The sequence below is a fragment of the Lissotriton helveticus genome, chromosome 12, assembly GCF_964261635.1.
Source record: "Lissotriton helveticus chromosome 12, aLisHel1.1, whole genome shotgun sequence".
Classification (NCBI taxonomy): Eukaryota; Metazoa; Chordata; class Amphibia; order Caudata; family Salamandridae; genus Lissotriton; species Lissotriton helveticus.
The window spans coordinates 423650338-423666979 of record NC_136073.1 but is presented as its reverse complement, the minus strand read 5'-3'; the positions used below and the strand labels follow the sequence as shown (position 1 = coordinate 423666979).

General features: G+C 49.7%; 1 protein-coding gene across 2 annotated transcripts in view; it reads right to left on the bottom strand.

The window, feature by feature from the left end:
• CHD9 (chromodomain helicase DNA binding protein 9) overlaps positions 1 to 16642 on the bottom strand; it is a 2123706-nt gene that overhangs the window by 634325 nt on the left and 1472739 nt on the right. For both annotated transcript variants that reach the window (XM_078670246.1, XM_078670247.1), the window contains exons 29-30: positions 16547 to 16604; positions 16084 to 16126 (exon numbers count right to left, since the gene is read on the bottom strand). In XM_078670246.1, the coding sequence (XP_078526372.1) occupies positions 16084 to 16126; positions 16547 to 16604 (101 nt within the window). The remainder of the gene's footprint in view (positions 1 to 16083; positions 16127 to 16546; positions 16605 to 16642) is intronic.

Below are 16642 nucleotides of genomic sequence, written 5' to 3'. Positions count from 1 at the left end.
CTGGGAGGTATTCTAAGGGTAGAAATCTGTGTTTAGAAGTATTCATCAGAATGTCCAAGTCATCTAGGAGTGAGTGAGAATGACAACTGCACAGTGGACAGCCTATCCAGAAGATAGCCTAACCCAAGTGGACATGACAGAATAGAAAAGGGTTTCTGCATTGAGGAAGTAGACAGCAGTATTTTGGTCACAATCTTACAACATCCAATTGATAAAGAGAATTCTAGAACATCAGTTACCTTGCCCAAGACCACCTTGAAAGACAGAAAGACCTCAGAAGGGGCTGCAGAGTGACAATCTGGGACAACCTCAGCAAAAATAATGAACCCTCTGAAGGGCTGGAAACACAAACAAATAGTCCTTTTGGGAGTGTGAAATAAAGTGAAGCAGATCTGCATCACTACTGAGTTTTTGGACATGTAAGCCCCTTTCTGAAGTCTCAGTAAGACTCCTTAAAAGGCCTCTTTCCATAACTTATCCTCTTCTAAAAACTGGAGGTTTGAAATTGCAAATGGCCATGCTTGGCAGTCATAGCAGCTTTTTTATTTTACGTTGACACTGAAAATTACTCACTGTATACTTTACAGAAAGTGAAACTACTATATTTCAAGTTGATTTTACCCAGAATGGTGCTGCTCGAAACGCAAAACAATATGTCCTTTCAGCATAGGAGCCAAAGTATATATTCAAGTTGGAGCAAGGGCTGTAGGATATGGATGCAGAAATGAGCTTGTTTAAGTTTGGAATCCTTAACTTTGGCCTGTGTCTTCACTACAAGGCCCAACAAAATGCACTCTACATTACCATAAAAGACTTAAAATATAAAGAAACGCAAGTGTTAATATCAAACTTAAAAAAATAGGAGACCAAAAACTTGCATGTTTATCATACACAGAGCGAAATACATGACCTCATCGCATATCCTCGAACCAAGATCATGGATCCCAAAAAGGTGCGAGCACTAAGATGCGAGGACTGTTAACTGGATGCCTAATTTAGACCAAAACGTATTTAATATGTGCTGACGATGCATCCCTATTCAGGTTCCCCTACAAAAGCGGATACGTCTGAACATGCTAGTTCTATTAGATGAGGAAGCCTCACTCATTTTATGGCATGCTCCATTGTTGTATGTCGATTTAGATTCCGTATACATTTTTCGATTCGTGCCCTTATATAGGTACATTTCACATTGCCCTTATATAGGCATAGAAATCCAGTCCTTATTTAGGTATAGTCCATGCTACCTAAATACAGGCATGGCTCCTTACATCCATTCATCTACGTCACAGCGAGTTCTTGGAAAACCAGACTCGTAAGCCGTTAGGGGACCCCCCCCCCCCCCATTTAAATAATGAATTCTCCAAGAAACTCATTATTATGCATGAACATCTATTCCTATGGGGTTCATTCATGACGTTCATATGCCCGACTCTTACGTCAATACTGGCATTCGTAAACACCTTCAAGGTATAAATATACCTTCACTTGCTATGACCAAGCACGGAGTGGTTCGGTGCAGTTTGACTACCTAGTTGCACGACTCAGCTCACTACAGCAAGTGCCGAAGGAAGCCAACTCTCCAGCTGACGCACTGACCAGAAGCGGTCATAAATTGGTTTAACGAAGCCAGATGTGGTAGCGAATCGAGAAGTTGGTACCAATGGCTTGCCCGCTAGAATCAGTGGTATCCAAGCCACCATAAATTGTGAACTTCACACATCTCGACTGTTCACCATGGCTTTAGTTAGAAGAGGTTAAAGGGTTTCCCAGACACCTCGTAGGACTTGAGCCACCAAATCCCAGAGAGCATGGGAACAGCAACCCATGTGGTATCTTGCACTCATGGACCTGAGGACCAAGCTGGTGTAAGAATATACCCTCTACTCAAAGGTCTCCACTTATTTGAACTCCATATTGGGGGTAAGTAGTCAGAAATTTATTCAGGTTCGCCCAACAGGGAAGAGGTGCGGAGAAAAAAATCCAGGGTCGCCCAGCGCGGTGGCTTCTCACAATACAGCAATTGACCCTAGGGCCAGTGCAAGGTTTGGGCCAGGGCGCAAAGAAGGCACCTGTAAGTGCCTCATCAAAGAGCAAGAGGAGCACTATAGATATGTGCCCTGGCTGGAGCACTTTAGTCAAGATTCGAAGGTAGTGGGCTGCCCTCTGCATGACCATTGTGTAAGATGCACTCTCCTCAGTGGCAGGGCCTGGGGGAGAGGAGTTCGGACACCGGAGAAGTGTCAAGGCCACTGGCATCTTGGAGGTCATCATGCCAGTTTTTCCCCATGGCACCGTTCCCCTATCTCATCACCCGCATTGTAGTCATTACTTAAGGCATGGCGATGCTCTAGTGTCTTCTCAGGAGAAAGCATGGTGTGGGAAGGGGCGAGTCCTGCTGTTTTTTTTTCCACAACAGATTTCATTATTTTTATAGGTACAGAATAGGCAACGCCCACAGGTATATTTCAATTAACCAGCCATACTGAAAGTACCATGCTTTTTAAAATTCCAATACAAGTTGGCCTGCGGAACATCAGGCCGATCAACTGATACGTCGCACCACAATATGTCGCCCAGTTAGACATACAGGGATCATCACTGAGCCAGACTCTCTTCAACATCTACATGGCCCACCTAGCCACCATCGTCCGACAACACGTCCTCAACATTGTCTCCTACGCCAACGACACCCTGCTCATCCTCTCCCTCACCAAAGACCCGCCACCGGCAGACAACTTACATAATGGTATGCAGGAGGTCGCCGTCTGGATGACCAACAGCTGCCTCAAGCTCAATGCAGAGAAGACAGAAGTCCTCATACTCTGAACCACCCCTTCAACATGGGACAACAACTGGTGGCCGACAGTCCTCGAAAGCCCACCGACCCCCTCTGACCAATCAATCAATCAATCAATCATATAATTTGTAAAGCGCACTACTCACCCTCACCCGTGAGGGTCTCAAGGCGCTGGGTGGGGAATGCAGCTACTGCTACTGCTCGAAAAGCCAGGTGTTGAGGAGTTTTCTGAAGGTCAACAGGTCTTGACCGTAGGTGGATGGGGAGGATGTTCCAGGTCTTGGTGGCGAGGTGGGAGAACGATCTGCAGCCTGAGGTCGCTCTTTGGAAGCGGGGGACTGTAGCGAGGGCAAGGTCGGCGGAGCGGAGCTGGCGGGTGGGGGTGTATAAGCTGAGTCGTCTGTTGAGGTACGTTGGTCCGGTGTTGTGGAGTGCCTTGTGTGCGTGGGTGAGGAGCTTGAAGGTTATCCTCTTGTTGACCGGGAGCCAGTGCAGGTCTCTCAGGTGGGGTGTGATGTGGCTGTGGCGAGGGATGTCGAGGATTAGGCGTGCAGAGACGTTCTGGATGCGTTGGAGCCGTCTCAGGAGTTTGGCCGAGGCTCCTGCGTAGAGGGCGTTTCCATAGTCCAACCTGCTGCTGACAAGGGCCTGGGTGACTGTTCTTCTCGTTTCAGTAGGGATCCACTTGTAGATCCTACGGAGCATGTGGAGGGTGGAGGAGACGGCGTTAACCTGTTTAGTCATGGAGAGGGTGGAGTCGAGGATTACCCCTAGGTTGCGTGCATGGTCGGTGGGGGTTGGAGCGGTTCCCAGTGCGGTCGGCCACCAGGAGTCGTCCCAGGCCGAAGGGTTGGATCCGAGGATGAGGACCTCCGTCTTGTCCGAGTTCAGCTTCAGCTTCAGTCGGCTGTTCCTCATCCATTCAGCAACGGCCTTCATTCCTTCGTGAAGGTTGGTTTTGGCGGTGTGGAGGTCCTTGGTGAGGGAGAGTATCAGTTGGGTGTCATCGGCGTATAGAGAGGATGTTGAGGTCGTGCCGACGGGCGACATGGGCGAGCGGTGCCATGTAGATGTTATACAGGGTTGGGCTGAGGGATGAGCCCTGGGGTACACAGCAGATGATCTCGGTGGCTTTGGAGCGGAAGGGGGGAAGGTGGATGCTCTGTGTTCTGCCGGAGAGGAAGGAGGTGGTCCAGTCCAGGGCCTTCTCTTGTATCCCAGCGTTGTGGAGGCGTGTTCGTAGTGTGTAGTGACAGACCGTGTCGAAGACGGCTGACAGGTCCAGAAGGATGAGGGCCGCCGTTTCTCTGTTGTTCAGCAGAGACTTGATGTCATCAGTGGCGGCGATGAGGGGAGTCTCGGTGCTGTGGTTGCTGCGGAACCCGGACTGGGAAGGGTCCAGGATGTTGTTCTCCTCGAGGTAGCGGGTCAGTTGTTTGTCGACTGTCTTCTCGATGACCTTTGCCGGGAACGGGAGCAGGGAGATGGGCCAGAAGTTCTTGAGGTCCTTGGGGTCCACCTTGGGTTTCTTGAGTAAGGCGTTGATCTCGGCGTGCTTCCAGCTTTCAGGGAAGGTTGCGGTCTCGAAGGAGGTGTTGATGACTTTCCGGAGATGGGGTGCGATGGATGTGCTGGCTTTGCTGAAGATGTGGTGTGGGAATGGATCTGACGGAGATCCGGAGTGGATGGTGTTCATGATCTTGATGGTGTCATCGTCGTTGATGTTGGTCCAGTAGAGCAGGCGGTTGGTGCTGATGGTGGTCGTGGGGGTGGAGGTCTCAGTGGTTGTCGGGCCGGTCGTGGCGTTGAAACTGTCGTGGATGTCTGATCTTGCGGTGGAAGAAGGTGGCCGGCGAGTCGCACAGGTCTTGCGAGGGTTGGACGTCGTTGGTGTTGGAGCTGGGGTTGGAGAGTTCCTTCACGATGTTGAAGCGCTCTTTGCTGTTGTGCGCGTTGTTGTCTAGGCGGTCTTTGAAGGAGGCCCTTTTGGCGGATCTGATGAGGTGATGGTGTCTGCGGGTGGCATTCTTGTGGGCAGCGTGGCTGTCCGGTGTTCATTCACGGAGCCAGGTCTTCTCCAGCTTTCGGCAGGTTTGCTTGGAGGCCCGGAGGTCTTCAGTGAACCAGCTGGCTTTTTTGTTGGTATGATTGTTGGAGGGTTTCTTGATCGGGGCGAGGGTAATGGCGCAGTCGTTGATCCAATGTCTGAGGTTGTGGGCGGCGGTGTCAGGGTCGGTATGGTCGGCGGGTGGGCTCTGGGTGAGGGTGGTGGTTAGCTGGACTTCGGTGACTTTGCTCCAGCAGCGGTGAGGCATCATTGTGAGCGGTTGTGCGTGGTGGGTTTCTTGAAGGTGAAGTAGATGCAGCGGTGGTCGGTCCAGTGGAGTTCGGTGGTATGGTTGAAGGAAACGTGGGGGCTTGCGGAGAAGATGGGGTCAAGCGTGTGACCGGCGGAGGGGGTGGGTGTTGTGACGAGTTGTCTAAGTCCGAGGTTGGCTAGGTTGTCGATCAGGGTGGTGGAGTTGGTGTCGTCATTGTTCTCGAGGTGGAAGTTCAGGTCCCCGAGGAGGATGTAGTCCATGGAGGCGAGGGCGTGTGTGCTGACGAAGTCGGCGATGGAGTCGCTGAACTGTGGTGGTGTTGGGGTCGGTGTGGATCTGGAAGTGCAGGTGCTTGGCGGTGCTGAGGGTGTCGTCGGTGTTGGTCAAGACTCAGAGTGTTCCTGTGGACGATGGCCATTCCTCCTCCCGCTCTGTTGGTGCGGTCCTTGCGGGTGATCTTGTAGCCTTCTGGGATGGCTATGGCTATGTCGGGTGCCGAGGCGGGGTTCAGCCAGGTCTCCGTCAGGAAGGCGACGTCTGGGGAGGTTGAGTCGAGTAGGTCCCAGAGTTCAACGGCATGTTTTCGGGCGGAGCGGGTGTTGAGAAGGATGCATCTGAGGTGGTTGAGTTCTTTCCTGATCGCCAGCATGGTGGGGCGGATGCTTGTGAAGCTGCAGTTCCGGCAGGTGAAAGCTCCGTGGGTGAGCTACGGGGCGGCCAGGAAGCAGGTGTGTGATCGTCCGGTGTGGAGTGCGTGGAGGGTTCTGGCATCGTAGCGATGTCGGGCGTCGTGGTGTTCGTGGTGTCCAGGGGTCCTGCCGCTGGGCGCAGTCCAGGCATAGACGGGCACAGACGGGCTTGCCTTAGGTGCGCCAGCGGCGCGGCATCGGTGCGGCTTCCATATGAGGGGATGTGGGAGGGAGGAGCAGCTGGGAGCGGGGCGGCAAATGGGATTGCAGGTGGGCGGGGCAGGGGAATAAAACAAGTCTGGGCAAGAAAGCAAGTACAGGCACAGGGGAATAAAAACAAGTCTGGGCAAGAAAGCTAGTACAGGCACAGGGGAATAAAAACAAGTCTGGGCAAGAAAGCAAGTACAGGCACAGGGAAATAAAAGCAAGTCTGGGCAAGAAAGCAAGTTAGGCACAGGGGAAAAATACAAGATTAGGCAAAAACAATGCAAGCAGAGCCGTGCAGCAGCTTGGGGAGCGACCTGCCTGCGAGCAGGGTCAAAAACCTTGGCATCGTACTCGACTAATCGCTCACCATGAACCGACAGATCAACGCCGTCACCTCCAGCTGCTTCAACACCCTCCGCATCCTCTGCAAGATCTTCAAATGGATACCCCCAGATTTAAAGAAAACAGTCACCCATGCACTCATCACCAGCAGACTGGACTATGGAAACGTTCTATATGCCAGCATGAACAAGTCCCTACTACAGAAACTCCGGATGATACAGAATTCCGCCGCCCGACTCGTCTTCGGCATCCCACGGCACAAACACATAAGCCAACACCTCCGAATGCTCCACTGGCTCCCCATGGAGAACAGTCACCTTCAAGATTCTCACCCACGCCTACTAATACCTGCACAACACAGTACCTAAATATCTCAATGAAAGAATCAACTTCCACGTAGCCAAAAGGAACCTACGATCTTCCAACCTCGCAATTGCCGAAACCCCACGCATCTGCAGGGCCAAAGCAGGTGGAAGATCCTGCTCTCATATTGCAGCCAAGGCTTGGAACAAGCTCCCGGCATACATCAGACTCGCCCCCTCTCAGAACACCTTGGAAGGCCCTCAAGACCTGGCTCTTTGGCTAACGGAGCTGTGACCCCCCCCCAACTCAGCGCCTTGAGACCCTCATGGGCGAGTAGCACACTTAATAAATACCTAAATGATTGAATGACTAGGCCAGATCTTTCGGTATTTCTGCGGGCAGCCCCAGGCTTAGAAGAACACAATCTCAACACTTATACATTTGTCCATGGCTTTTTTCCATCCCCCCAGGCTCGGCGGATCAGTTGCTTTCCATTTTTGGACTACGCCCCTTTTGGCCAATGTGAGGCCCAGGGACAGCAGGTGCTGTTTGCAGCGGTTTCAACCAACCTCCTCCGTGCATTGAAAAAGCATCAGTCTGGGGTCATTGGGAATGGTCCATTGCAGGACTTGCCCAAGACAGGATGCAACTCTGCCAAAATGGCTGGATCGCCTCACAGCTCCACACCGTATGTAGGAAAGTGTCTTCATCCTCCTCACAGTGGAGGCATTGGGGATTGGATAACCCCCATTCTTCATAGACTGGATCGGGTATAATATGCACGGTGTAAATGTTTAAATTGGATGAGACAATATCGCGAAGAGATCGCAGCGCATCGGGGACTAGCCAAGGCCTCGGCCCAGTCATCGTCCATTATGGTTGCTAAATCTACTTCCCAGGTGGCTCTGGTCTTGTGCAGTGTATTGCGAGTATGAGTAATCAAGGTCTGATATATTTTTCTGATCTTATGCGCCGCCAAATCTCCCATTAGTAGGTGGCCCACTAGGGGATGTAACTCAGGCAGCTCCTCTAGTTGGCTAATTTTGGGGTTTGGGGCGTGCCTCAGTTGTAAATATCTATAAAACTGATTTATGTAGTTGAAACGCCATTTCCAAATGCTGAATGGATTTAAGGGTACAACCCTGCATGTCGTCGTCTAGTGTAGATTTCCCAAGGATGTCCCATTGATGAAAGCCTGTCAACGCAGAGACAGAACATATATATGTGCACTGCCACAGCGGAGTCGCCCGAGTCAACCAATCCATGAAGCCCATGCTTTTCACTATGAGTCGCCACAGTAGTATAACAGTTTTGCAAGCTGGAGGGAGGGTGTCTAGACTGATCTGACTTTATAGGATCTTTTTCCATTGCTAGTCGTTCCTCAGCAATGGCTGGGTCCAATTGTGGGATATACCACCATTCGTTTATGAGAAGGAAATGGGCTGCATATATATATATATATGAGTACATATCTGCCGCAGCAATAACCCACCAGTAGGTCAACTGTATACATGTATTTAGAGCCACCCGAATCGCTCCTCCATGCCATAGGAATTGGTTGAGGAGTGCATTCAGTTGGTTAAACCAGGAGCGTGGAATGTGGTATGAATTTTTTTTTTATTTATATAATAAACGGGGCAGAGTAATCATTTTGAAGATGGCAGATCGACCATATAATGATAGGGGTAGGTGTGACCAGATTGCAGTTTCCTACCGCGCTGCAGGAAGTAGTGGGGTGATGTTAGGTGTCCATGAGATCGTGGGGCATGATGATCGGAAAAATCCCAAGTATTTGAACCTGTCAACAGCATGGATTTGTGCTGCTGCCCAAGTCTGGCGTCTCTGGTCGCCGTACACTGGGTACAGAAGCGATTTGGAGGGAACGACGAAAAAGTTAATAACTTCGGTAACAATATATCTGTAAGAAACATAGGTTAGTTATAGATTCCTTACCTTAGAATTACCCCGGGCGTCAGACTGGATCAGGAAAGTTTTTAGTCAGCAGTACCCTTGCGCGTCAGAAGGTGGCATTGGACGACTCTGCGTTCGTCGTTTGCGTCGTGGTCGCCGGGATGACGTCACAGTAGCTACATAGACGCAGCCCTCACGCGCTGATGTTGGTTCTGTGCACGACTTTCCACGCCAGAAGCGCAGAGCCATGCAAGACACTGACCACTGGTGCACAAAACTAGCACCCTGAAATGAAGTCGTTAACCCTAGTAGTCAGTTCGCAGAACACGGAGGATGGGTGGGGTGGTAAGGAATCTATAAGTGGCCTATTTTTCTTACAGATATATCCTAAGCGAAGGTAAGTAACTTGTCCTTCTGAAAGAAACTGTTATAGATTCCTTACCTTAGAATAGATTCCCCGGCAATACCAACCGCGGAGGTGAGTCTGCAAACTACGTTCTCACCAGAAAGTCCTGGAGAACAGAATGGCTAAAGAAGCCGTCTCTCCGGACTTGGCTGTCCAGGCAGTAGTGTTTGTTGAACGTGTGCAGCAATGCCCACGTAGCTGCCTGACAGATGTCAATAAGGGGGACTCCCCGTCCCAAAGCAGTGGTAGCTACCGTCGCCCTGGTGGAATGGGCATGCAGTCCCACTGGAGGCTCCTTCTTTGCCAAAGAATAGCAAGCTTTGATGCACAGAACGACCCACCTGGAGATGGTTTGTTTGTGCACGGCTGACCTTTCTTAGCGCTCATATAACCAACAAAGAGCTGGTCCGTCCACCAGGAATTGTGTGGTGCGATCCAAGTTAGAAGGAAAGCGTACATTCTGGATCCAGACGGTGGAACCTCTCTTCCACTTTTAAAGGATGCAGAGGCTGAAAGAAGGTGGGCAAAGTGATGGTTTGGCCAATGTGGAAAGAAGTAACTACCTTGGGAAGAAAGGAAGGTCTAGTTCTAAGGACAACCTTGTCCGGATGGACAGTCAGAAAGGGAAGCTTTGAAGAAAGAGTTTGTAGCTCACTCACCCTGAGTGCAGAGGTGATGGCCACCAGAAAGGCAGTTTTGAAAGTGAAAAGCCTGAGAGGACAGTTATGTAGCGGCTCCAAGGGAGCGCACATAAGACTTATAAGAAGCAAGTTCATGATCAACTGGGGCATTACGAAGGGAATAGGAAGAAAAAGATGACTAATGCCCTCAAGGAATCTATTTACAACAGGGGACTTGAAAAGAGAAGGGTGATCAGGAAGCCTAAGGAAGGCTGAAATGGCTAAGAGGTAGTCCTTTAGAGTGCCCAAAGCAGAGCCCTGCTGGGCCAAAGAAAGGAGGAACAAGAGACCCTCAGAAAAAGGGGTGGAAAGGGGATCCACATGCTTTGCTGTGCATCATGCCACAAATTTGTTTCATCCGCAGGCGTATATCGTCTTAGTGGAGGGACGCCTGGCTGCCAAGTAAACATCGCAGACTTCAGGAGACAGGTCAAACGACAACGACTGCCACAGCTCAATCTCCACGCAAGGAGGTGGAGGCTGGACAGGTTCGGGTTACTACGACAGAAGATCCTCCCGATGAGGCAGTCTGATCGGAGGATCGATGGCCATGTTGAGCAGCTCGGGATACGAGACTCTGTGGGCCGAGTCCGGAGCTACAAGAATGACTTGGGCCCATTTGTGCTCCAGCCAGAAGAGGCAGACGCGGTGCGGATACGTCACAGACATTAGTCGGCTACAGGAAGCGCAAGTCTTGAAGCCGGGCATCCCTCGTGCACCAGGAGTCGATGGACTCAAAAAACAATGTTGACAAAGGTCGAGAAAAAGTTAGTCAAAAAGTGACTGGGGTGACATCAGCACGCAACAGCGGCATCTATGTAGCTACTGCAACATCGTCCCGGAGACCACGATGAACGTGGAGTCGACCAACTGCACCTTCCGACGTGCAGGAGTACTGCTGACGAAAAACTTTCCTGATCCAGTCTGACATATGGGGGTAATTCTAAGGTAAGGAATCTATAACTAACTTGCTTTCAGATCCAGAGGATTCCCCAAACACCTACAAGTTCTGAAGGATGAGGGGTCCCGAAGACCAAGGGTAGGTCATGAAGAATAGGAGATCGCCAGCATGTAATACTATTCTATCTGAGCATTAGCCTGTCCATTCAAATCCGCGGATCAATGGGTCTTGGTGCACCCCAATGGATAGGGAAGGGGGATGATCGGTGTCCTGCCACTCGTACCGAGGCCGATAAGTGTGTACAGCAGTTGAATATATGCTAGGAAACGGGGTCCAATGTTGATGGGGTAAAGGAGCTTAAAAAGGTATATCCAGCTTAAGGAATCAAACGCCTTGTCTATATCTGCTAAGGAAGAAGGCGGTAGGCTGACCTAAATCTCGGGCCTTGGCAAGGGCATTGTGGACTCGTCTAATGCTGTGTCTGGTGGATCGCTGGGGAATAAAGCCTGACTGAATGGATGAGGTCATGGATGCATGACCTGAGGCGATTAGCTAGGACTTTACAGAGTAGTTTAGACTCAACATTGAGCAGAGAGATAGGACGGTATGAAGCGGGGTCTTCGGGGGAGAGGGAGCAGGCTTCAAGAAAACTTCTCTTTGTTGGTAGAGGGAGGCGTAATATGTGGGGAGGACCTGCGCAACTGCTGCTGGGGAAGTGCAGCCCTCTGCGTCGCATAGTGATAGAACAGGGGATAGGGCCATCTTAGCCTGGCAGAGACTATAACATTTTGCTTGACTTGTTGCCCCATTTGCAGATCCTATGCTGTGTTGCCAGCCAGGTTTCCTGTACCTCGTTTGTTAGAAGTATATGTATTTCTTGCGGAGTCTGGAGAAGGTTGCGCCACAATCTCGGGCTGGCATTGGTGATCAGTTGACACTCTCTAGCGATCGCTGATGATCCTCTAAGTCTATTATGTGGGCAAGGCGTTTACGTCTTTCGCCAGTCTGTAAACTAATATCTACAGCTTGGATTGTGGGTTGAGGGCCTCCCAAAGGATAATTTGACAGAGCTGTGTCCGTATTTATTAAAATATAGTCTGTAATAGCTTGTAGAAGGGCTTCCTGGTAATTGGGATCTTTAAGATGCCATGGAGACATTCACCATTGATAGAGGGGCCATTGAGATTTTAGGTGTAGTTTGAGTTGAACATGAGAGTGATCGGACAGCCCTCTGTGAAGGATGGAGACAAAGAACACCCTATGCATATAGCTATGGGGTAGGAAAATATAATCTAGTCGAGAGAGTACGTCATGTACTGCTGAAGTATATGTGAACCATGCATCCAACCACCCTGGGTGCTGGCTATGAGATTGAGTTTGGACTTCCTGGTATGATGAACCTGTCCCGAAGCGCGCCAGTGGTCTCGGTCTGTCATCACGCTGTTCAAATCACCCTCAGTATGGTTAAGCCCTTGGGGACTTCCCCCCACACCTGGGAAATCTTGTCTATCACCGTTTGCCCCAGTGGGGGAGGGGCATAGATACTGCCAATGGTTATTTGTTCTGCCAATAGTGTGACGGTAACAAGGGTGTATCGACCTCCAGGGTCCAACCAATGCTTGGGGATGGTATATGGGACCCGGCGGTGCACCAGTGCCTTGTGATCCTCTTATGAAACCCAAATGGTAAAATGTAGTGTATCCAAATCATTTTAGGCATGGGGTTTTGTTCCCTAGGAGGTGTCACTCTTGTAATAGAAGAATGTTGGCTTCATAACGATTAGCTAATTTCAACATTGCTCCTCTCTTGATTTTGTGGAGTAGACCCCTGATGTTACAAGTCACTATGTTTAACTCCCCTAGCTGGCAGTTAGGGGTTTGAGATGCCGTGGGATGTCAAAGTTTTCCGTTGCTGCGGTGTAGGAGTCTGTTCTCAGTGTGTATGCGTTGCCTGCTGCGGTAAAAAGGTAACAATATGAAACTTCCCTCCCATTCCCCCTACCCCCACACATCCACAATCAAGGAGTATCTGTCGAGGCGGAAACATCATTGAGGCCCCAACATGGGGACCCAAGGAGATCCACCAACTGGATTTTTAACATTCCCAATTTACTAAATATAACAGTCTAGGGACTTCTCAGCTTTCTTTGGGGGCCTAGAGCCGTTTAGAATGACCCCACGTATGCATCTGGAAGTTACGGGGTTGTGGCATAGCATGCCATCAGGGCAGTATGTCAGCCATACGCATCAGTTTTATGGCACTTCGCCTTGGACTTGAGAGCGCCAGTTGGATTGAGATATGTGTCGCCGCTTGGAATTACTTCTAGTTTGGCCTTTTCTTTGAGAACCTTGCGAGGAGTCCGATTCTATTGGCGGAGGGGTAATCGACCTAAGATGTAGGTTTTCATCAGTCCAGGAGAAGATGGCTACCGGGAGTCGAAAAAGTTGGACTATTTATAGATCACTCGCATCCAGGCTAGGTAGAGCATCATGTTTGACAAGTTAGCTCTCGGAGCCAGTGTTTAGCCGCTACAAACGACTGTCGCTGTTTCTGTACAAGTTGGAATAGTCCTGGAACACCATTATTAGATGCAAGCCGTAAAGCAGATGATCTTTATGTGTTTTTGTGAATTGTAATATTGTGTCCCTGTCTATGTAGTTCAGGAGTTTAGCTATCACCGATCGCGGCCACTCACCGGGAGGGGACTTTTTGGTCAACGCCTGATGGGCTATTTCTACTATGAAGCAGGGGAATAAAGAGTCACCTGGCAACAAAGATTGCAGCCGTTTTGTCAGGAAGTCATTCATTGATGGTCCCTCACAGCCTTCCGGAAATCCTACCAGGCGTAAGTTGCTTAGCCACGAACGGCTTTCTGTATCTTCAATTCGGGCCGTTAATTCTTGTGTCACTACTGTGAGCTTATTTACTTTTTTTTTAAGGGAGGCCACTATATCTTCTACCGTGGAGACACGGGTTTCGGCTTCAGTGATCCGGTCTGCTGCTTTGCAAAAGTCTTGGGGCAGGAAAGATACTTTGGATCCCACGGTGCCTATTTTTGCCTCCACGGCTTTGCATGAGTGATTGTTGGCCGCCAGCAACATCGCGTTATCAGGGGCCGGGTTGCCAACCGTTTCGCTTCCAGAAGCAGTCGAATAGTTATCCATGGTACTCTGTTTAGACCCAGCGATCGCCTGTTTGTCTTTAACCACGTTAGCTGGAAGGGCGTCGAGGTGGAAGGAGGGCAATCAAATGAGGCACTGCGAGTGGGTACTTCTTCTGGTAGTTGTTGGTCCGAGTTCCAGGAGGCTTTCATTGTCTAGCCACCATGTAATTGGATTCAAGTCCACATGCCTCCAAGGTATCACCTAGGATCACACCGGGCAGAATCCCAGGCCGGGCCTCACGGAAACTAGCTCCCAGACCGCAAGCCGCACCAAGCCTAGCTCAGCCGCTTCTACTGCCTGAGGAGATTAGCCAAGAAGGCCCACTAAAGGGACCTGGCTCGCCGGTCACCCGACCTGTTTTCCACCCTGGAGACTATGTGTCTTTGCAGTCCAAAGGCGCAGCTGCAGCAGGATGGGCCCAGGAGGCAGAGAGTAAATTATAAAGCCACGTCGGGGGAGGTGTCAAGATCAGCAAGTGGTCTGTTCACCAATGCCTATGCCAGGTGGTTAGCAGGTGAATTAGAACTCCCTGCGCCCAACTAAGCGCAAGACTGTAGGGATTTCACCAGGTGCCACTGGTCAGCAGGGGACTCCTCAATATCAGGCAGTGTACCTTGTGCCACAGTACCCCTAGGACAACACATCTCCCTGCGCGGGCCTGATACCCACACAGGGCCCCTATGTGATCACCACACCGGCCCGGGTCCCGGTGGTTACAGGCACTGGGGCGTCCAATGCAGTTCTGAATGCAGGGCCGCACCCTCAGCCCAGTAGCCGCTGTGTCTCAATATAGCCCGGGTGGGGGTGGGGGGGTTGGTTAAGCAGTCGCATGTGCCCCCTACCAGGCCTCGAGTCAGCCGCCGCAATGGTAATGGGGCTTAATTTCAACAAGAACCCCCAAGGGGGGTCTGATCCCAAGCATCTCTAGAAGCCCGCAAGGGCCTGCTCTGATCACCGGAGCAGCCGGTTCTCACGTCAGTCGGTGTGGCAGCCCTCAGGGCCACAGGCGATCCCAACATGGCGGGGCCATGCCCACTCCTGTAGGATGTGTTGGAGCTCCTCACCGTACGCTGCACTTCACACGGCCTGTCATTTCACCGCGGATCTGGGGGTCTAGTCCCCAGTGCGACGGAGACGTCAGCTTAGGCTGCGCGGGCTAGCCCGATCCGCCTCGCAACGCGTCCATTCTGCTAGATTTCCAGGGCTTGTTGCCAAATCGTGGTAGAGCCTTGTCCGTGATGTTTCTTTAACAACTTGGTTAATGAGTTAGGGTCCGGATTCTGTACAGATTGTTACAATTATGGCTCAGGCCGGCGGAGCTGACTTAGAGCGTGTCCGCCATAATGGCCTGCCAAGCCACGCCCCCTGCTGGATTTTTTTATGTTTTTACTTCGACTTACCCGAATAATTGGAGCGCAATGATGATCCACCTTCAAAACAACTCCTGTGACTTCTGGACTGTTACCGACCCTTCGATTTGGACCAGTCTTGCCACAGAGCCTTCTGGGGCTTGGTGACAGAGTTTCACCTCAAAGTCTTAAATGGCCTTCGGGTTCATTGGTGCACAGTCACGGCAGGCCTTAGAGTTGTGGCTTGGCCTCAGGCAAACCTGATGAGGCTCTGTCACAGACATTTGTTTGCAACTGTCCTTACAGGGCTTAAAACCTATTGTTTTGAGAGGCGACATTTCCCCTGCACGCAAAAACTTTTTGAGGTTAAATGTTTCAAGGAGTGGAGACTTAGACCTGGATTTGCATCCAGTGGTGTGGAAAGAAAGGAAGGAACAGATGACTGCGCACAGGAGTGGCACCTACATGGGCCTCGGATGTCCTATCCAAGGCAGAAATGCATCAGTGCGGAGCTGTATGGCACCACCTACGGATGCACAGAATTGCTGCTGAAAAGGTTTTTAGATCCAGTCAAACGCCAGAGGAACATTCAAAAGGTGAGGCATCTACAGTCAGTATATCTATTTCTGAAAGTATAGTGCAGTGTAGATTTAAATATCTTAAAACAACACAAGGCAAACATGACAAACATTCTCTTAATGGTTTAAGATTATTAAATAGTAAGCATTGCATCCATATCTGCACTCAATGAGATTATCTATAGATTTATCATGCAGTAATTAGACCGGATGGTTTAGTCTTATATAGTACAAAATACATCAGATTAAACTGCTTGAAAGGGTCTGATAAGAACTAGTGGTGTCAGCAGCAAGGTACTAGAATTTTATCTATCCATGTATGGTGAATGAGCTTAATCAGCATGTTCTCATCACACACTAAATCAAGAGCAAAGAGAATCCAAGACAGTAATAGATTTATAGTCCCACTCGAAGATTTGCATAATTTCTTACCCCCATCAGCTATTACAAGATCTCCAGGCGATGAAGCATCATCCTAAAGAACAACAACATGGATATATTTCAGAAATGCAATCATCTAAATTTCTGATCGCAGCAAATCAAAACAAAACTGTTAATCAGTTATAAACTTTACACTCAACTTGAAAAATGCATAGCTAAACTGATAATCTCAGATTTTTTTTTCTGTGCCCACAGACTAAGAACTGGAAGATCTTCACAAACATTTAAATGCTGGAAAACTACATCTTGCATTTTATTGCATAGCTTTTTCATTTCAACTGATATTCAAAGAATGCAAACATTTTAACGGAATAATAGTCATCCTTTTGGCTTTCACAAAATAAATTGCGACAGAATCACTTAAATCAACATGAGATTTAGAAAAAAAGTTAATCAGGAAGATATTCTAGACTTTGCCTGAAACATCAAGAATGAAAAGTTTTTGACACAATACCTCCATATCATCTTTAAATAATGCAGGAGCTGGCTTATACTCTGGATCTTCCACATCCCTGTTGGAAAATATTACAGTCAATTTTAGTAATGTTCA